Below are 16,095 nucleotides of genomic sequence, written 5' to 3'. Positions count from 1 at the left end.
ACAGTTCATAATAAGATAGTGTAGACTTGGAATCTGCTGAGAGCAGATCGTAAATGCTCCCTCACCACACATACACAAAAAGAATTTATTACATGAGGTGATGAATGCGTTCATTATCTCGAGCTTGGCAATCACTTCACAATGTATATGTATACGAAATAATCACATTGTACATTTTAAATATATTCAATTTATATTTGTCAATGATTCTTCAATAAATCTGGGAGAAATACAAGAACCTAAGGGCTGCGTATAAACTTGTGACAGAATTTCATCAAAGTAAAATTGCTGAATCAATGCTTTCATAATGGAAAAGAACACAATTGACCAAATCACATGTTGGAACATTAATAGATATTCCAATAAAATATCCCTGGAAAGTTCATAAATCTAGGTTCCCTAGATGAGCACTGTGGTCAGCTAGTCACTCATGTTGCAGTGTTTTAAGCCTAAATTATTTTTTCCCTTTAGTGATCTTTCTATCCCACAATAAACTGATTCAATGGTATACCCTCTTTTTAAAAAATCCTCTTCAATGTACTTTTTTAATTTTTATTTTTTTATGCAGTGAGAGGAAGGGAGGCAGAAACAGACTTTTGCATGCACCCCAACTGGCATCCAGTCAACAAACCCACTAGGGAGCAATGCTTTGCCCAACTGGGGCATTGCTCCCTAGCTCAGCAACCAAGCTCTTCTTAGCACCTGAGGCAAGGCCATGGAGTCATCCTTAGCACCTCAGGCCAACCCACTCCAATAGAGCTATGGCTGTGGGAGGGAAAGAGAGAGAGAGAGAGAGAGAGAAGCGAGAGGGGGCAGGGAGGAGAAGCAGACGGGCACTTCTGTGTGCCCTGACCAGGACTCGAACCCAGGGCGTGCACAAGTTGGGCTGATGTTCTACCACTGAGGCAACCAGCCAGGGCTCAATTTACTCTCAAATGATGACTTACAGCTATCCCAGAATGTTCCTTGTTTTCTCTAAAATTCCAGAGATGAAATGAGCATCTCTCCCCGGATCTCCTGAAGATGCTCCAAACTCTCTCGCTCCCTCCTTTGAGTCTGCTCTTCTCCCTGTTTTCTGGATTATGGCATTGCCATTCACCTCACCTCCCACACTAAACATAGCAGCATCGACTGCCATTTTTTCAGCACACTGTGCACCTGCTCGAGTTGCAGCGAAGCCCAGGTGGCGAGCAACCCTGCATGAAGTACCCGCGGAGTAACAGGTAAGGGGCGACTACGCGCCAGTCGACAGTTAGCTAGTGAAGTTTCTTGAACAGCAAAAGCTAAATAGCCCTGGCCGGTTGGCTCAGCGGTAGAGGGTCAGCCTAGCGTGTGGAGGACCCGGGTTCGATTCCCGGCCAGGGCACACAGGAGAAGCGCCCATTTGCTTCTCCACCCCTCCGCCGTGCTTTCCTCTCTGTCTCTCTCTTCCCCTCCCGCAGCCAAGGCTCCATTGGAGCAAAGATGGCCCGGGCGCTGGGGATGGCTCCTTGGCCTCTGCCCCAGGCGCTAGAGTGGCTCTGGTCGCAATATGGCGACGCCCAGGATGGGCAGAGCATCGCCCCCTGGTGGGCAGAGCGCCGCCCCATGGTGGGCGTGCCGGGTGGATCCCGGTCGGGCGCATGCGGGAGTCTGTCTGACTGTCTCTCCCTGTTTCCAGCTTCAGAAAAATGAAAAAACAAAACAAAAAAAACAAACAAAAAAAAAGCTAAATAAACCCCAGTGGTTTCTCATTCTGTGTGAAGCATCAGCACCTGTACCATTCCAGTACAGTAAACAACCTTTGGTATGGAAAGGCAAATTCTAGAATTCATGGCCCACACCAGTAACAAATAATTAAGAACTAACTGAATGGCATCATTCTAAAGGGTGCTGTAACTTTTTAATACCTACGTAAAGTCTTAGGACCTCCTGAAAATGTCTGGTGACAGCTTTTATAAGATAACCACTTTTGAAATTCTTTTCTCTCATTGCTTTTGCACCATCTGTTCAGATAACACTACATTTTCTTTAACTTATTTAATGAGTATTAAAGTATGATCTAAATATTTAACATTTTCTTGCATGTATCAAGTGTTTTACAAAGTAAGACATTGTTACCTGCATAAACATATTGAGCAAAACGGAGAAAGTACCATATGGCGTCACGATTGAATTGTAAAGATTTTACATAATTGCAGCCTTTGGACTATACTATGGACTGAACTGTGTCCCCCCGTTCCTAACTCCATGTTGAAGCCCTAACCCTCAATTTGACTGAATTGGAGGCGAGGTCTTTAGGAGGTAATTAAAGTCAGGGTGAGTCCCTGATCCTAAAGAAAGAGATAACCTCCCCTCTACCCTGCATACACACACACAATAAGCCAAGTGAGGACAAAGTTGTCTCTAAGCCAGGAAGAGTCCTCAATAGGAACCAAATCTGCTGGCACCTTCATCTGGGACTTCTAGCCTCCAGCACTGTGAAAAAATAAATGTGTGTCATTCAAGCCCAGTCTATGGTAAACTGCTTGACAGCCCACACTGAGTGAGACAGGCTAAATAGAGTTTGGGGGCGCATTCTTGGATTCTTCTCTGGACTGCATTACTGATAACTATACCAACTATATTCTGGTGGCAGATTGCTCACTCTGCAGGCTTGTAGTCCAGGGTTTGATACCTTTATCATAGATAGTTAGGACTTCTTCTAACTGGACAAGGCAGTGTCTGATTATGAATCATAGAGCTGAGCATCCGAACATGTAACATAACTCCTGGCTTCTTTTGTTAGTGTTTGTCAACAGAAAGTCATTACAACTAACTGGAACGTGGTGCCCTGGACTGGACACTGGAACGGAAAGAAGACATCAGCAGAACAACTGTTGAAATTCAAATAAAGGATGGATTTTAGTTAACAGTAATCTTCTGATGTCAGCTTCTTAGTTATAGATAGCAATGTACCATGGTAATGTCAAGATGTTAACAAAGGGAGAACTGGGTGTGGGACCTCTCTGTACTGTTATTGCAACTTCTATAAATCTAAAATTATTCCAGAATAAAAGTGCTTATATAAAAGAAAGCTTCTGCCTGACCTGTGGTGGTACAGTGGATAGAGCATTGACCTGGAATGCTGAGGTCCCAGGTTCAAAACCCCAGTGTCACCAGAACTTGAGCACAGAGTCACTGGCTTGAGCACAGGATCATCAACAGGACCCCAACATCACTGGCTTATGTCAAGGTCTCTGGCTTGAGCAAGGGGTCATTGGCTCAGCTTGGGCACCCTGCCCACCTCCACCCCTGCCCCATCAAGGCACAGATGAGAAGCAATTAATGAACAACTAAAGTGAAGCAACTACAAGTTGATGCTTCTCACTCTCTCTCCCTTTCTGTCTCTCAGAAACAATTTAGGCCCTGGCCGGTTGGCTCAGCGGTAGAGCGTCGGCCTGGCGTGCGGGGGACCCGGGTTCGATTTCCGGCCAGGGCACAAAGGAGAAGCGCCCATTTGCTTCTCCACCCCCCCCCTCCTTCCTCTCTGTCTCTCTCTTCCCCTCCCGCAGCCAAGGCTCCACTGGAACAAAGAATAACCGGGCGCTGGGGATGGCTCCTTGGCCTCTGCCCCAGGCGCTAGAGTGGCTCTGGTTGCGGCAGAGCGACGCCCCGGAGGGGCAGAGCATCACCCCCTGGTGGGCAGAGCTTCGCCCCTGGTGGGCGTGCCGGGTGGATCCCGGTCGGGCGCATGCGGGAGTCTGTCTGACTGTCTCTCCCTGTTTCCAGCTTCAGAAAAATACAAAAAAAAAAAAAAAAAAAAAAAAAAAAATTAAAAAGAAAAAGAAGAAAGCCACTGTTTTTATTAATCTCCTATGTGCCATATATTTAAATATGGAAGGAATCTATGTTAATGAATACAACCAAATCTGTTTTTATATACTGGAGTTTAGGTTAAGATTTTATTTGCAAAAAGGCAAATTGTCTAAAGACCATTAACTAACAGAGTGCAGTCCAGACTCATCATCGGCCCAGTGCAGGAGAAAAAGCAAAGGCACTGAAGCCAGATAGACTTAGGGTCTAATCCTGGGGTCCGCCGCTTCCTGTACAAGTCGAACACGTTAGTTAGTCTGAGTTTCAGTTTTCTTATTAGTTAAACAATATTGAAAATGCCTAATAAAAGTCAATCGCACTGGCCATCCACGGTCTCCCGGGGCTTCGGTCACCTGACTCAGCCTCCCCCGGCCTTTGCCCTGGTGCCCCCTCCTGCCCAGAGCCTCGCTGACCTGCTCCCCGCACACCCTGCACCTGCCAGGCCTGCGCTGTCCCAGCTCTTGTTCCCTCTTTCCGGAACACCTGCAGGGATGCTTTGCATCTGACCAACTTTTGCACGTCCTTGAAGATTCAACTCATCACCCTCCCTAAAAGGCTTGTTCGGACTCCCCCGGGCGGAGTGTGTGCTGTGTTCTGTGCACTCCCCCACCGCGCCCGCGCTCTTCCAGAAGGACTGGAGGCCGTCCTCGCCCGTCAGTCCTCACCCCATCTTCCCTGCTCGCTCTCTCACGGCGCTGCTGCGGCTCTGACACGCGCCTCCTCGTTGCGTCTTGTCCCACGCCTCTCCTCTCCGCCAGGCCACGCAGGCTTTGGGAACGAGGACCAGCTCCTGTTCCTCTCACTCTGTCCAGCACTTGACACACAGCAGGCGCTTCTGGGTGGCAATGAATGGCTGACCTTTGCCCAGGAAATGAATCACCTATTTCTTCTATGTTTACTGTTTACTGCATCATGTATTTTATGAAATACATGGGAGAATTCTACTTAACCATCCTTACAAAAGATTTTCATAGGCAGCTAGTACTTGAAGTATAGGATAAACTCTTGGCTACTCGCTCCTGAGAACCATAGGCACACACAGTCGCTGCGCTGGTCACAGAGAAACACTGCCTGGTGTCCCGTGTCTTACACAGAGCACGGCATTTTAACATTCACACTGCGATGCTCGGATGCCCAAGAGCCTCGGTGCTCAGGAGGAAGCTCAACATTAACACCTTTCACAGAGTACAATTATCTTTCAATTTTAAAGAGTGTTCCTTTGAATAAATTTTCACTAGATCTTAGGGCAGAATTCAGATGGAATTCAGAGAAAACAGTCTTCATGTCCACGCGGTTTTGTAAATAAATGGTTATTCCTCTGTCTTTGAAAGGAAAATGAACGAACCACAATCACAGCTGTGGTTTGGCACGCCCTGGCCTGGTTTCTGCTGGGGTCACTGGGAATGTGTGCCATGTCCACAGTGCCGCAGGGGTCCCTGGGGGGCCGGGGGGGGGTGAGACAGGCAGCTGCTCCTGATGGGCCGCGTCTTCACATACGGGTCCTGCTATTTCAGGGAAGACCTGCCCGGACACCAGCACAGCGGTCCCCACACACTCACTAGCTGTGTGACATCTACCACGGCACCTGGAGAGGCTCAGGGGCATGGTGACACGTGCGGAGCACGACCACTGGTGTGTAACTGGAAGAGAGAAGAAAGGTCTCTCCAGGAACTGGAACTGAGAAACTGCTGGCTGTCATCAGCACTGTGAGGATACCTGCACACCCCCTGACACCCACACAGCTGTCCCCAGGCGTGTCCTGCCTTGCCCTCATTAGCTTTACTACTCAGCACGGACTGCACAGATAATTCCGGCAAAGTTCTCAAACCCCCTCACCTTCCCCGTGACAACTCCGCAGACCCACGATCAGTCCCGCCGCCCGCCTGTCCCGCTTTCGCAATCCACAGCTGTGGTGATGGAGGCCATCACCGGGCCAGGAGGCGGTGCCGCGCTGAACCAGCCTCAGCCGGTACCTCAGTGGGGCCTCGGGCAGTCCTCTCGCTTGTCTTGGTTAGCTCCTTCCTCTGTGCCCCTCAGACGACTCCAGAACTTTATCCCTCTCCTCCAGCCTCCTGCTGAGAACGGCGCCTTCTCCCTAGTTCTCAGCAGAAACCTCAACTCCTCTTCACCGGGACAATGACAGGGTCAGACTCAGCTGCTCCGGCATCCTTCCAGTCCTGCTCTCAGCCAGCTTCTCCAGACTCCGTTCCCCCTAACTTTATCCGAGGCCTCAGTTCCCTGACGTCTCACAAGTGTCCCCCTGGCCTCCCGTCTGGGCTTCTGAGCCAACCCCTCCCGCCGAAGCTCTTCGCAGTTGGCGCCCTGCTCTGCTGGTCCTCGCGTCCTCCCTGCAGACCGCAGACACAAGGCCAGCCCCCATGTTAAGGACGATGGACAACGCCACCTTCCTCAATCTGGATCTGCCCCGCCCCCTTCACCTCTCGTGTAAGGTTCTCAAAATGTTTATGCTCCCTATCTTCATTTTCACCTTCCTTTCACTTCTCAAGCCAATATGACATTTTTTAATTACAAAAACTATATGTTCGTTGTAGAAATTTTAGATGATAACAAACCAAAACATGAGAACGCGAACATTTTGAAGCCCCGTGCCTTAGAGGCAACGATGGTAATGTGCTGGTACAGGACTGCTGTCTTCTTTCTCCATGTCAGGAAACATTACATACCACAGGTGAGTGTATCTCCTGAAACACAGAACGAGCAGACACTCTCCGACGCTCCGCTCCTTGTCGGGCCTCACTGGGCTCCCTCCCCCGCCGGTCCTTCCACGCCGCTGCTCCCCACGGGCTCTGCTCGCCGTACCCACTGCACATGCACCCCGAGGAGCTCCCTGACCCAGGGCTTGCATGACCACTGACACACGAGGCCCGTCCACTCCTGCCTCTCCAGCCCTCCTCGCCTCTCCGGATACCTCCAGACCCTCCATCACACTGCCCTCCGTGCACCTTGACCTGGACGTCCATGCCCACTTCAAACTCAGCATGCAGAAGACAAGGGTCAGCATTTCTGTCCCTGCACCTACTCCTACATTTGTATTTTCTTTCTCTGCTCAGAGCAGCACCCTATCACAGTGAAAGAAGCAAGCAAACCAACTACAGAAACACTACACACACACACACACACAAGCGCGCACATGCACCCCCCCCCCCCCCCCCACTGAACACAACTGGTGTTACCGCGTGACTCCTCCCCTCTGCTCTCCCTGCTCCACCCCATCAGGTCCCAGGTCCTGGAGGGCTGATGCTCTCTCCCTCAGACGAGTCTTTCCCTCTTCATCTCTCACTGTTCAAGTGCTGACACCTTTGTCTCTCTCGGGACATTTTCTGATTGTCTCCTAAACCAGCGGCAGAGTTCTGGGGCTGGAATTAATCTGGATAAGATTCCCTTAGTGTCCAGGTTGCTGCATCTTCTTTGTAAACTCCACCCGATGAAAATCTGCAACCCCACTTATATTAGAACACATTGCCTTTACGTTCCCCAACAGCTGATGAGCTAGATTCAGTAATCTGACATTTTACTTGTTCTGCTAATAACGGGGAGGGAGGGGCACCTGCAATGGGGCCAAGAAGTCTTTGATAAAGCGTGTTCAGTGGCCAAGGGTCACAGGCGGCCAAGGGCTCTCCAGGAGAAGCCGGCACAGGGACTCGGGGGGACAGCAGAGGTCGCCGTGAGACGCTAAGCTCTCCCATCGGCTTCACCCGCGCCTGGGAGGGAAGGCAGTCTGGGGCAAGCATGGAGCACTCTGCTCAGAATGCCCATCTGGGCAGCGGGCTGAAGGCAACAACTGCTCTGTTCTCCTGGCTCCGGCTGGACACCACACATTCATAAACTCTCCCAGGTTATTTAGAGCCTCGAGGGGCCGTGACTGAGGAAAGGGGCTGATGACACTCCTCCTGCCCGTCACCTCACTATTCTTCAGTCGCACGGTTGCTGAGGTGATATTCCATCTTAGTCAAAGGCAACCATGTCACTTCCCTACCTGTGCTCCAGATGAACCCCGAGCCTTTAGCCTACCACTCCAGGCCTCTGGGCACCTCCTGCTCCTTACACCCAGCGACTCTAAGCTACATACTGTCCCTCGAAAGCTCCATGCTTTTCCTAGCCTGGGCCTGGAATGCCCTCTCCATCCACTCCTGTCCACCTAGAAATTTTCTACGCACAATCTGAAATACTGCTCAAAACTCAACAGCTTCCCAAAGCCTTCCTGGCTGTTATGGAAGCTCTTATCCTACCACCAACCAGGGCGACGGCAACTTCTCGGTCGTCTACCTAGGGTTTTCGACCACCGGCCCGCGGACCTGTAGCACCTCCTCACCCTGGGAGCACCTGGCCCAGGTGCTGTAATTGCTGTTACATGCCCGCCTCCTCTGACCTCCCCGAGGGCAAGCCCAGCATCTCTGCCGCCTTCACCTGGCACCTGCACACAGCTGGTACCTGACGCGTGCGGAATGGGGGGAGACGAAGCGCTTCAGGCAGCGCAGGAAGGGCCCTGAGCAGTGCGAAGTCTTCTCGAGCAGTCTCAGAGCTGGGGTCAAAGGTGGGCCAGGGCAGAGCCGAAGAGCTGGTCGTCGATAAAAAGGGGCACCGATGACAGGATGCCGGCTTTCTAAGCACTCTGGACGAGGGTGCAGGGGAGCCGAAAGAGATTGATCATTTAGGTAAATAGGCCGCTGCCCAAGGCAGCTGGGTGGGGGTACCAACAAGACTATAAAATCTCATATTAGCCTCAGAGAGCAGAAACATCTGCGCAAGCCACAGCGGGCAGGCTGGCCAAGTTCAGCAACAGGTTAGCCAGGACAGCCCTGTGACCAACAGAAAGGGCCACAGAGGGAAAGAATCAATCATCTAGGCAGGAGGAACCGGAGGGACTAACGGCGACACAGGGGCTCCACTGGCGCCCGGGGGTCAGCAGCCAGCAGCCCACTGGGGCTCTGCAGCGCCCCTCGGGGCAGGGCCACAGGGGCTCCCAAACCTCCCTCACCCCCCCGGGGCCCCTGGCTGCCTGAGCCGAGACCTTGGTGAGCTTTCTGTTTCCCTCTGGGGACTTCGCGCTTTCAACAATGAGGTGCAGCACCCGGCTCCGCACTCACCCGCACAACTCAGGGCACAGAGATGATTCACCTGCCAGCTAATGTTTCTGTTCGGGGAGTTTCCTTTTTCATATCAACACTTCCATGAATTCTGAATTCGATCAACTCTCTGCTACACAGTTTGACATTAAGAAAACATCACCACTCTGACAACCTGCTGGGGTCAGAAAGGAAGATCTTAAAACCCTTTGGACTCCATGTTAAGACAGGCTTCCAATCCCGATCTTTGATCTCCATTATAAAGCAGTACCAATAAAATAGCGTAGAGATTTATGGGCGAACTTTCATTTGAGCTGTTTCACACCTAAAATAACACGAGCGCTTGGGCCAAGAGGCAGAAATTTTTGGTTTAGATTTCAACTGTTTAGGTTTCCTTTTACTTTTAAAACTCAAATCACTTACTTTTTAAAAATTACCTTAAATATGACAATTTACATGGTCTCTCCCAGAGAAGACAGTCGGGAGACGCTAACGGGGTGGATGTCACGCCTTCTGAGAAGGACGGGCCCAAGTCCGGGTACACAGTCGTTCTCTATCCTAACAGACACCTATCTCTTGTCAAAAAAGGGTTTTTTAAAGGGGATTTAAATGGACAACACGTATTTAAATTTACCTTTCCTCCTGAGTACACCCTACTGTTAACAAGAGTAACCGAATACTTATTAATGTGACTAACACCCCAACAAGAAGAGTTTCATTTAGAAGCAGCAGGATGGCACTCGGAGTCCAGCTCTGGGGCACGGCATTCTGTCCTGACCTGCGGGAGGAGAATTCCCGAGTCCACTGAGGTCGTGATTCCGACGTGTCACGTACAGGTCGGTAGCACGGAATGAAGAGATATGGGTGCCCCACTCCCATGGGCACCCACCACACCCCCGCCCCAGGCCACACTCTCGTCCCCCAGCTATGAAGGCGGGGCAGTGATTCTGCCCAATGAGGGAGCAGAGGACCGGGAGGAGGAGGAGAGCGGTCACCCAGCTTTTAAGAAGACCTTTATAGGCATAGTCAAGTGAAAACAGCAGAAAAGTTCCTGGACACAGTCCTTTAAGAAACAAAAATGAGTAGGAAGAAAGGTCAGAGCCGTGGTTCCAAGGAATCCGAAGGCCTTGCCGCTGCTGTCCAAGGTTGTGGGCCAGCGTCCCCGCTCCTGCCAATCTCGGGGCAGTGCCGGGAGGCGGCAGGAGCGCAGCCGCTCAGAGGCAGGAGGGCCTTCCTCCGCCCTGTTCCCACTGTCAGGGGTTCGGAGCAGAGTCCCAGCGAGAAATTCTAGAACTGTGACAATCACGAGAACGAAGTAAAGAGAACAGGAAAAAAAAATGCTTAGTTAGCTAACCTAATGTTGTTTTATCATTTTCTAATTTTGAAACATAATTCCTGTTATAAAAGGAGAACGTAGCAGCTGGATAAGGGAAAGACCCCTGTTTAGAAGAAGAACTGCTAACTGTGACTACCATTCTTATATGTTGGAACCTGAAGAGCAGAGTTACACTGGACTGTGTGGGGAGAACACTCCTCTGACACAGGCAGTCCACGGAGCGCAGCCGAGACGGGCTCTGTAGGTCTGTCCTGACGTTGAACGATACAGGCAGTCCACGGAGCGCAGCCGAGAGGGCTCTGTAGGTCTGTCCTGACGTTGAACGATACAGGCAGTCCACGGAGCGCAGCCGAGACGGGCTCGGTAGGTCTGTCCTGACGCTGAACGATACAGGCAGTCCACGGAGCGCAGCCGAGACGGGCTCTGTAGGTCTGTCCTGACGCTGAACGATACAGGCAGTCCACGGAGCACAGCTGAGACGGCTCTGTAGGTCTGTCCTGACGCTGATACAGGCAGTCCACGGAGCACAGCTGAGACGGGCTCTGTAGGTCTGTCCTGACGTTGATACAGGCAGTCCACGGAGCGCAGCTGAGACGGGCTCTGTAGGTCTGTCCTGACGCTGATACAGGCAGTCCACGGAGCACAGCCGAGAGGGCTCTGTAGGTCTGTCCTGACGTTGATACAGGCAGTCCACGGAGCACAGCCGAGAGGGCTCTGTAGGTCTGTCCTGACGCTGATACAGGCAGTCCACGGAGCGCAGCTGAGACGGGCTCTGTAGGTCTGTCCTGACGCTGATACAGGCAGTCCACGGAGCGCAGCCGAGACGGCTCTGTAGGTCTGTCCTGACGCTGATACAGGCAGTCCACGGAGCGCAGCCGAGACGGCTCTGTAGGTCTGTCCTGACGTTGATACAGGCAGTCCACGGAGCGCAGCCGAGAGGGCTCTGTAGGTCTGTCCTGATGTTGATACAGGCAGTCCACGGAGCGCAGCCGAGAGGGCTCTGTAGGTCTGTCCTGACGCTGAATTTGCATGTAAGTTGGAACAGGCACACTTGTCTATTAAATGCAACTTAGATGACTGTCCTAACAGAGCTTTTATCTTTACCTTTCTGTGCATATAAAACTTAAACGTTTTCAAACCTACAGAACCTATCTCGTTTGTAACCTGGGGACTGCCTGTATTTACTTCGAGTGGTCTTTAAAGAGATCGCCACTCGGTGTCTCTTTCCACCATAACGTTCTAGTTTTTGTAGGTAACAGGGATTTTGGAGTCTGATCCACCTTCCCTAAGAGGCCCTGCACTTTCAGATGGGGATAAGATACCTGCGGGTATAATAGTAAAGGCAGTCCCTGCTCCGCCAGCACAGGGCTGGGCACTCACGGGTCAAATGGCTTGAGGGTACCTGGACCTGGCAGAGGACGGTCCGGAAGTCCATCGTCCACACGTCACATGTGTGGCCAGGTGGGGCTGAGGGGGAGGCGCCTTGCCCCGGCGCCCCAGGGCACAGCTACAGAAGGCCTCGGGGCTGCAGGGATGATGGAACTTCCCGAGATGGCCGTGTGGAAGCTGCGGCAGCCTAGACCAGGTGGGCTCCGCAGGAGAGACGGAGGGGCTGAGAAACCCCTGACGCAGCCGACGTCTCTATCTGCAGAGAGCCTTGATTTCAGATTTGAAGAGGAATTACCGTCATCGCTCGGCATCCACAGGGGCCTGCTTTCGGGACCACCCTGCAGACGCCCACGTCTGGGGATGCTCAAGTCCCTTATATAAAATGGTGTATGCAGCACTTGCCTAGAACCTACGCACATCCTTTAAATCACCTCTAGATTATTTACCATACCTAATACAATGCAAATGCCGTATAGTTATTCTACTGTATTGTTTGGGGCAGCATTTTTCAATCACTGGTCCATGGACTAGTCCACTAGAAATTTGGTGCTGGTCCACAAAAGAGTTAATCACCCTGATGTATGAAGATTATAGACCTAATGATCTCAGTTGAATCTGCTTATGCTCAGGGTGATTTCTGCCTTAGTGGTCCCCAAAATAATTCACTGGTCCCCAAATGTAAAAAGGTTGAAAACCACCAGTTTAGGAAATAACAAGAAAAAAAGTCTGTACCTGTTCAGTACAGATGTGCCCAGCACAGGGCCAGCTACATAGTGTAGTAGGTCAGCAACAACGTAACATTTCCCCGAATGTTTCCAAGCTGTAATTGGTTGAATCCAAGGACACAGACCCATGGATACAGAAGACTGACTGTATAATAGCTGGGTGGTCTTACCAGCCTCAGGCCCCAGGCCAACTATGCATTTGGGATACGGGCTCAGTTCCTCTGTCTCTGTATGTGAATACCTTGGCAGACGGTATATTCTGGGCAACGGTGTGACGGGGGAGGGGGCAGGGCAGGCGTCCATGTGCCGCTCACCCTGGAGATGCCCCACCCCGATGGTCCCTGGCCACAGGGCAGGGTGGGTGTCATCCTGGCAACGCTAACTGTGGTAGCAGGTCTTCTTAAGAGCCACTGTTCTCCTGGATTCTGTTTTCTTCATAGCTAGAGCTCTGAAAACTGGTACTACCTCATGTCAGTCCCTCCTGGGTGGCCCTGTGAGGGGACTAGAAAGAACTCCTGCATGGTCCTTTATTCATCACTGTCCACAGGGCCTGGCCCAGTGCCCCGCAGATATTGGTGTCCATTAAATACTTGCTAACCTGACCTGTGGTGGCGCAGTGGATAAAACGTCGACCTGGAAATGCTGAGGTTGCCGGTTGGAAACCCTGGGCTTGCCTGGTCAAGGCACATATGGGAGTTGATGCTTCCAGCTCCTCCCCCCTTCTCTCTCTCTGTCTCTCCTCTCTCTCTGTCTCTCCCTCTCCTGTCTAAAATGAATAAATAAAAATATAAATAAAGAAAAAAGAAAAAAAAAAAACTTGCTAAAGGCGGTCTATAAATCAGTGTGGCACCAGGAGCGGCAGAACCCGGACGAGGAGGAAAAGCCCAGACCCCTCCTTGGCTCCCTCCGCTCTCCCATCACCAAGACTCCAGCTTCTCCTGTGCAGGGCCGGCCAGGAGCAGAGGAGCCCCGGAGGCGGATTTAACGGCGGGTGCCCCGGGCGCATGCCTTGGGCCCTGACTTCTGAAGGGCCCCGCAAAACCCCAACTGGACACATTTTTCTAATGAATGACACCAAGTTTGGTTTCATATGTGCAATTTTAACATTAATAGTACATAATATTTTTTATTTATTTAAAGATATGGGTAACATGTATTTTTATTTTCCCTGTCTCTTTCTTCTTTATAAGGGACCCAATATTTTCTTCTGTGCCCGGGGCCTCAACCTACCTTTATCTGCCTTTGAGGAGCCCCCACCCTTTAGAACATGGGTCAAAACTTTTCCTTAAAAGGTCAACAGTAACTTTTCATTCCACTCTCCTGTTACATTATGACCATTACGTAGATATTACCTAAAAGTGAATGGGCACGACTATGTTACAATAAAACTTTATAGAAACTGTGGTGCCCTGGGCTCAGTTCGCTGAGTCCTGCTTTGGAACCACAGTCAGCAAGCAGTCCTCTTTCCTCGTTTCTTTCCAAAGCTGGCTACTTGTCTGAGTGACTGACGTGGCAGGACCAGCATGAGGGCCGGACAGGAACACCAGGGTCTGGCCTTGGTCTCTCTTTGGTTTGGTTCCTCTCGAATACACAGGGGCCCAACAGGAAAACAGGTGATAATAGAGGGCGAGCGTTTTCCCAGGGAAAACCTTTCTTTTTCCCCTTAAAGAGTTCATTAGATGTGAGAAAAGGTGTCGGACAAGGTTACTTCTCAGGAATTGTTTTTGTTTAAAGAGCAATAAACAAACAAAAAGTGATGAGGGGAGAGGGCTGAACTGAGGCACGTTTTTCAATCCAAGAAACTGGAGACTGATTTTTACCTTCTGAACCAAGTAGACACTCGTCGCTCTCTGAGCGGCCACGTGGTCCAGTGCGGAGCCCTCGGGAACAAAGTAACTGACATCGGCGATGTGCACGCCCACTTCATAGATGTCGCCTGGAAAGGGACAAGAAGGTCAGTCAGCGGGGCCTGGGAGGCGGCCAGCCCTCCTGAACCCCTCCTCAGAATGCATGCCACTCTCGGAGGCCCCAGCGGCCCTCCCTCGTCTCGCTGGACACTGCACCCAGCCCCGTGACTTCACTGTTGCTACTTGAGATTTTTATCCCGAACAAACATCATTCACCGTTTTCACAAAATGTCTCCCATTTCTAAAGGCTTTCTGGCTTTGACTTGATAAAGAAGACTCATTCTGGATGATGAAGAAACCCTTTCGGGTCTCTAGAAGCAAATTAATCCCAATCCTGCAGTCTCTGCCCCTGACAGCCCTGCCTGGCCTGCCCGCTCTGGCCACAGCCTTCACTCAGCCCACGGCCAGCCCTCCTGCCCTGACTCAGCCCCCCTGACCCAACCTTCCCTACGGCTGCTGGGGATCTGCTTAGCCATGGATCTGGTGGTGTCACTCCTTAGCCTGCTATTCATGTCCTTGCATGGTCTCACCCCGACCTCCCACGCCAGCCTGCAGACCTCACCGTCCACATGTTCTGTATGCAGCCATCCTGGGGAACTTCTTTCCCTTCCCAGAACACATCACCTCATCCCGTTCCGATGCTGGCTCGGCTCGTGCTTTTTCTTGCACTTGGGATCATTTCAACGGAATCTGCCTATCAAAACCCTTCTTATCTAATGAGGGTCAACTGAAAGAAATCCAGGACAAGAGGAGAGTCTCTGCCCTGTGTCCTCCACCTGCACCTTTTTTTTTTTTTTTTTTTTTTTTTTTTTGTATTTTTCTTAAGTTGGAAACGGGGAGGCAGTCATACAGACTCCGCATGTGCCCGACTGGGATCCACCCGCATGCCCACCAGGGGGGTGATGCTCTGCCCATCTGGGGCGTTGCTCTGTTGCAACCAGAGCCATTCTAGTGCCTGAGGCAGAGGCCATGGAACCATCCTCAGCGCCCGGGCCAACTTTGCTTCAATGGAGCCTTGGCTGCGGGAGGGGAAGAGAGAGACAGAGAGGAAGGAGAGGGGGAGGGGTGGAGAAGCAGATGGGCGCTTCTCCTGTGTGCCCTGGCCGGAAATCGAACCCGGGACTCCTGCACACCAGGGCGATGCTCTACCACTGAGCAAACCGGCCAGGGCCTCCACCTGCACTTTTAAAGCACCTAATCCATAACTGAAGATGGTCCCCCTGGCCTTTTCTTCAAAGGTCTCATCGCTACCAGATAGTGCAGCACATCTGCACTGAGTTACCCACATGCCTGTCTTGCCCGTAAGAGACATCACTCCTCATACTCACTGATTGCTTCTCCCCTATGCCTTGACCGGGGGGCTCCAGCTGAGCCAGTGACCCCTTGTTCAGGCCAGTGTAAGCTCCAGAAAGGCAGGGCCTTCTGCGGGAAGTCCGCTGCTGTAGGCCCAGTGCCCAGAATGCCTTACACACGGTAGACAATCAATCACACCTGCTGAGTGAACAAATCAATAACTGGTTTGCCTATTGCCTTTTCCCTTCTGGCCAAGACTCTTCTTGTTCTCCCTCTTAGAACTGCCTTTCCCCTGCTTGTGGGGCTGTTTTCCAACAGGACCTGCCTGTCCTACCAGCTCCAACAGAGATGGTAAGATGACCCGGGCCAATGAGCTGCACCTAAATCTGTGTTGGAGGCCAGGAAAGTCACAAATTAAAGATTTACTCAAACATCCTATAAGTCACCTGTCAAATATAGTATATGTAATTGTACACACACACTTACACATTATGTGAAAATGCACAAAGTGGACAGAATATGAA

General features: G+C 51.3%; 1 protein-coding gene across 1 annotated transcript in view; it reads right to left on the bottom strand.

The window, feature by feature from the left end:
* Window positions 1-16,095, bottom strand: part of DIS3L2 (DIS3 like 3'-5' exoribonuclease 2) — a 320,107-nt gene that overhangs the window by 91,393 nt on the left and 212,619 nt on the right. The window contains exon 11 of the mRNA XM_066345627.1: window positions 14,192-14,307. Within this exon, the coding sequence (XP_066201724.1) occupies window positions 14,192-14,307 (116 nt within the window). The remainder of the gene's footprint in view (window positions 1-14,191; window positions 14,308-16,095) is intronic.

Source organism: Saccopteryx leptura, chromosome 7 (genome assembly GCF_036850995.1).
Source record: "Saccopteryx leptura isolate mSacLep1 chromosome 7, mSacLep1_pri_phased_curated, whole genome shotgun sequence".
NCBI classification, from domain to species: domain Eukaryota; kingdom Metazoa; phylum Chordata; class Mammalia; order Chiroptera; family Emballonuridae; genus Saccopteryx; species Saccopteryx leptura.
This window is presented reverse-complemented; position numbering and strand designations above follow the sequence as displayed.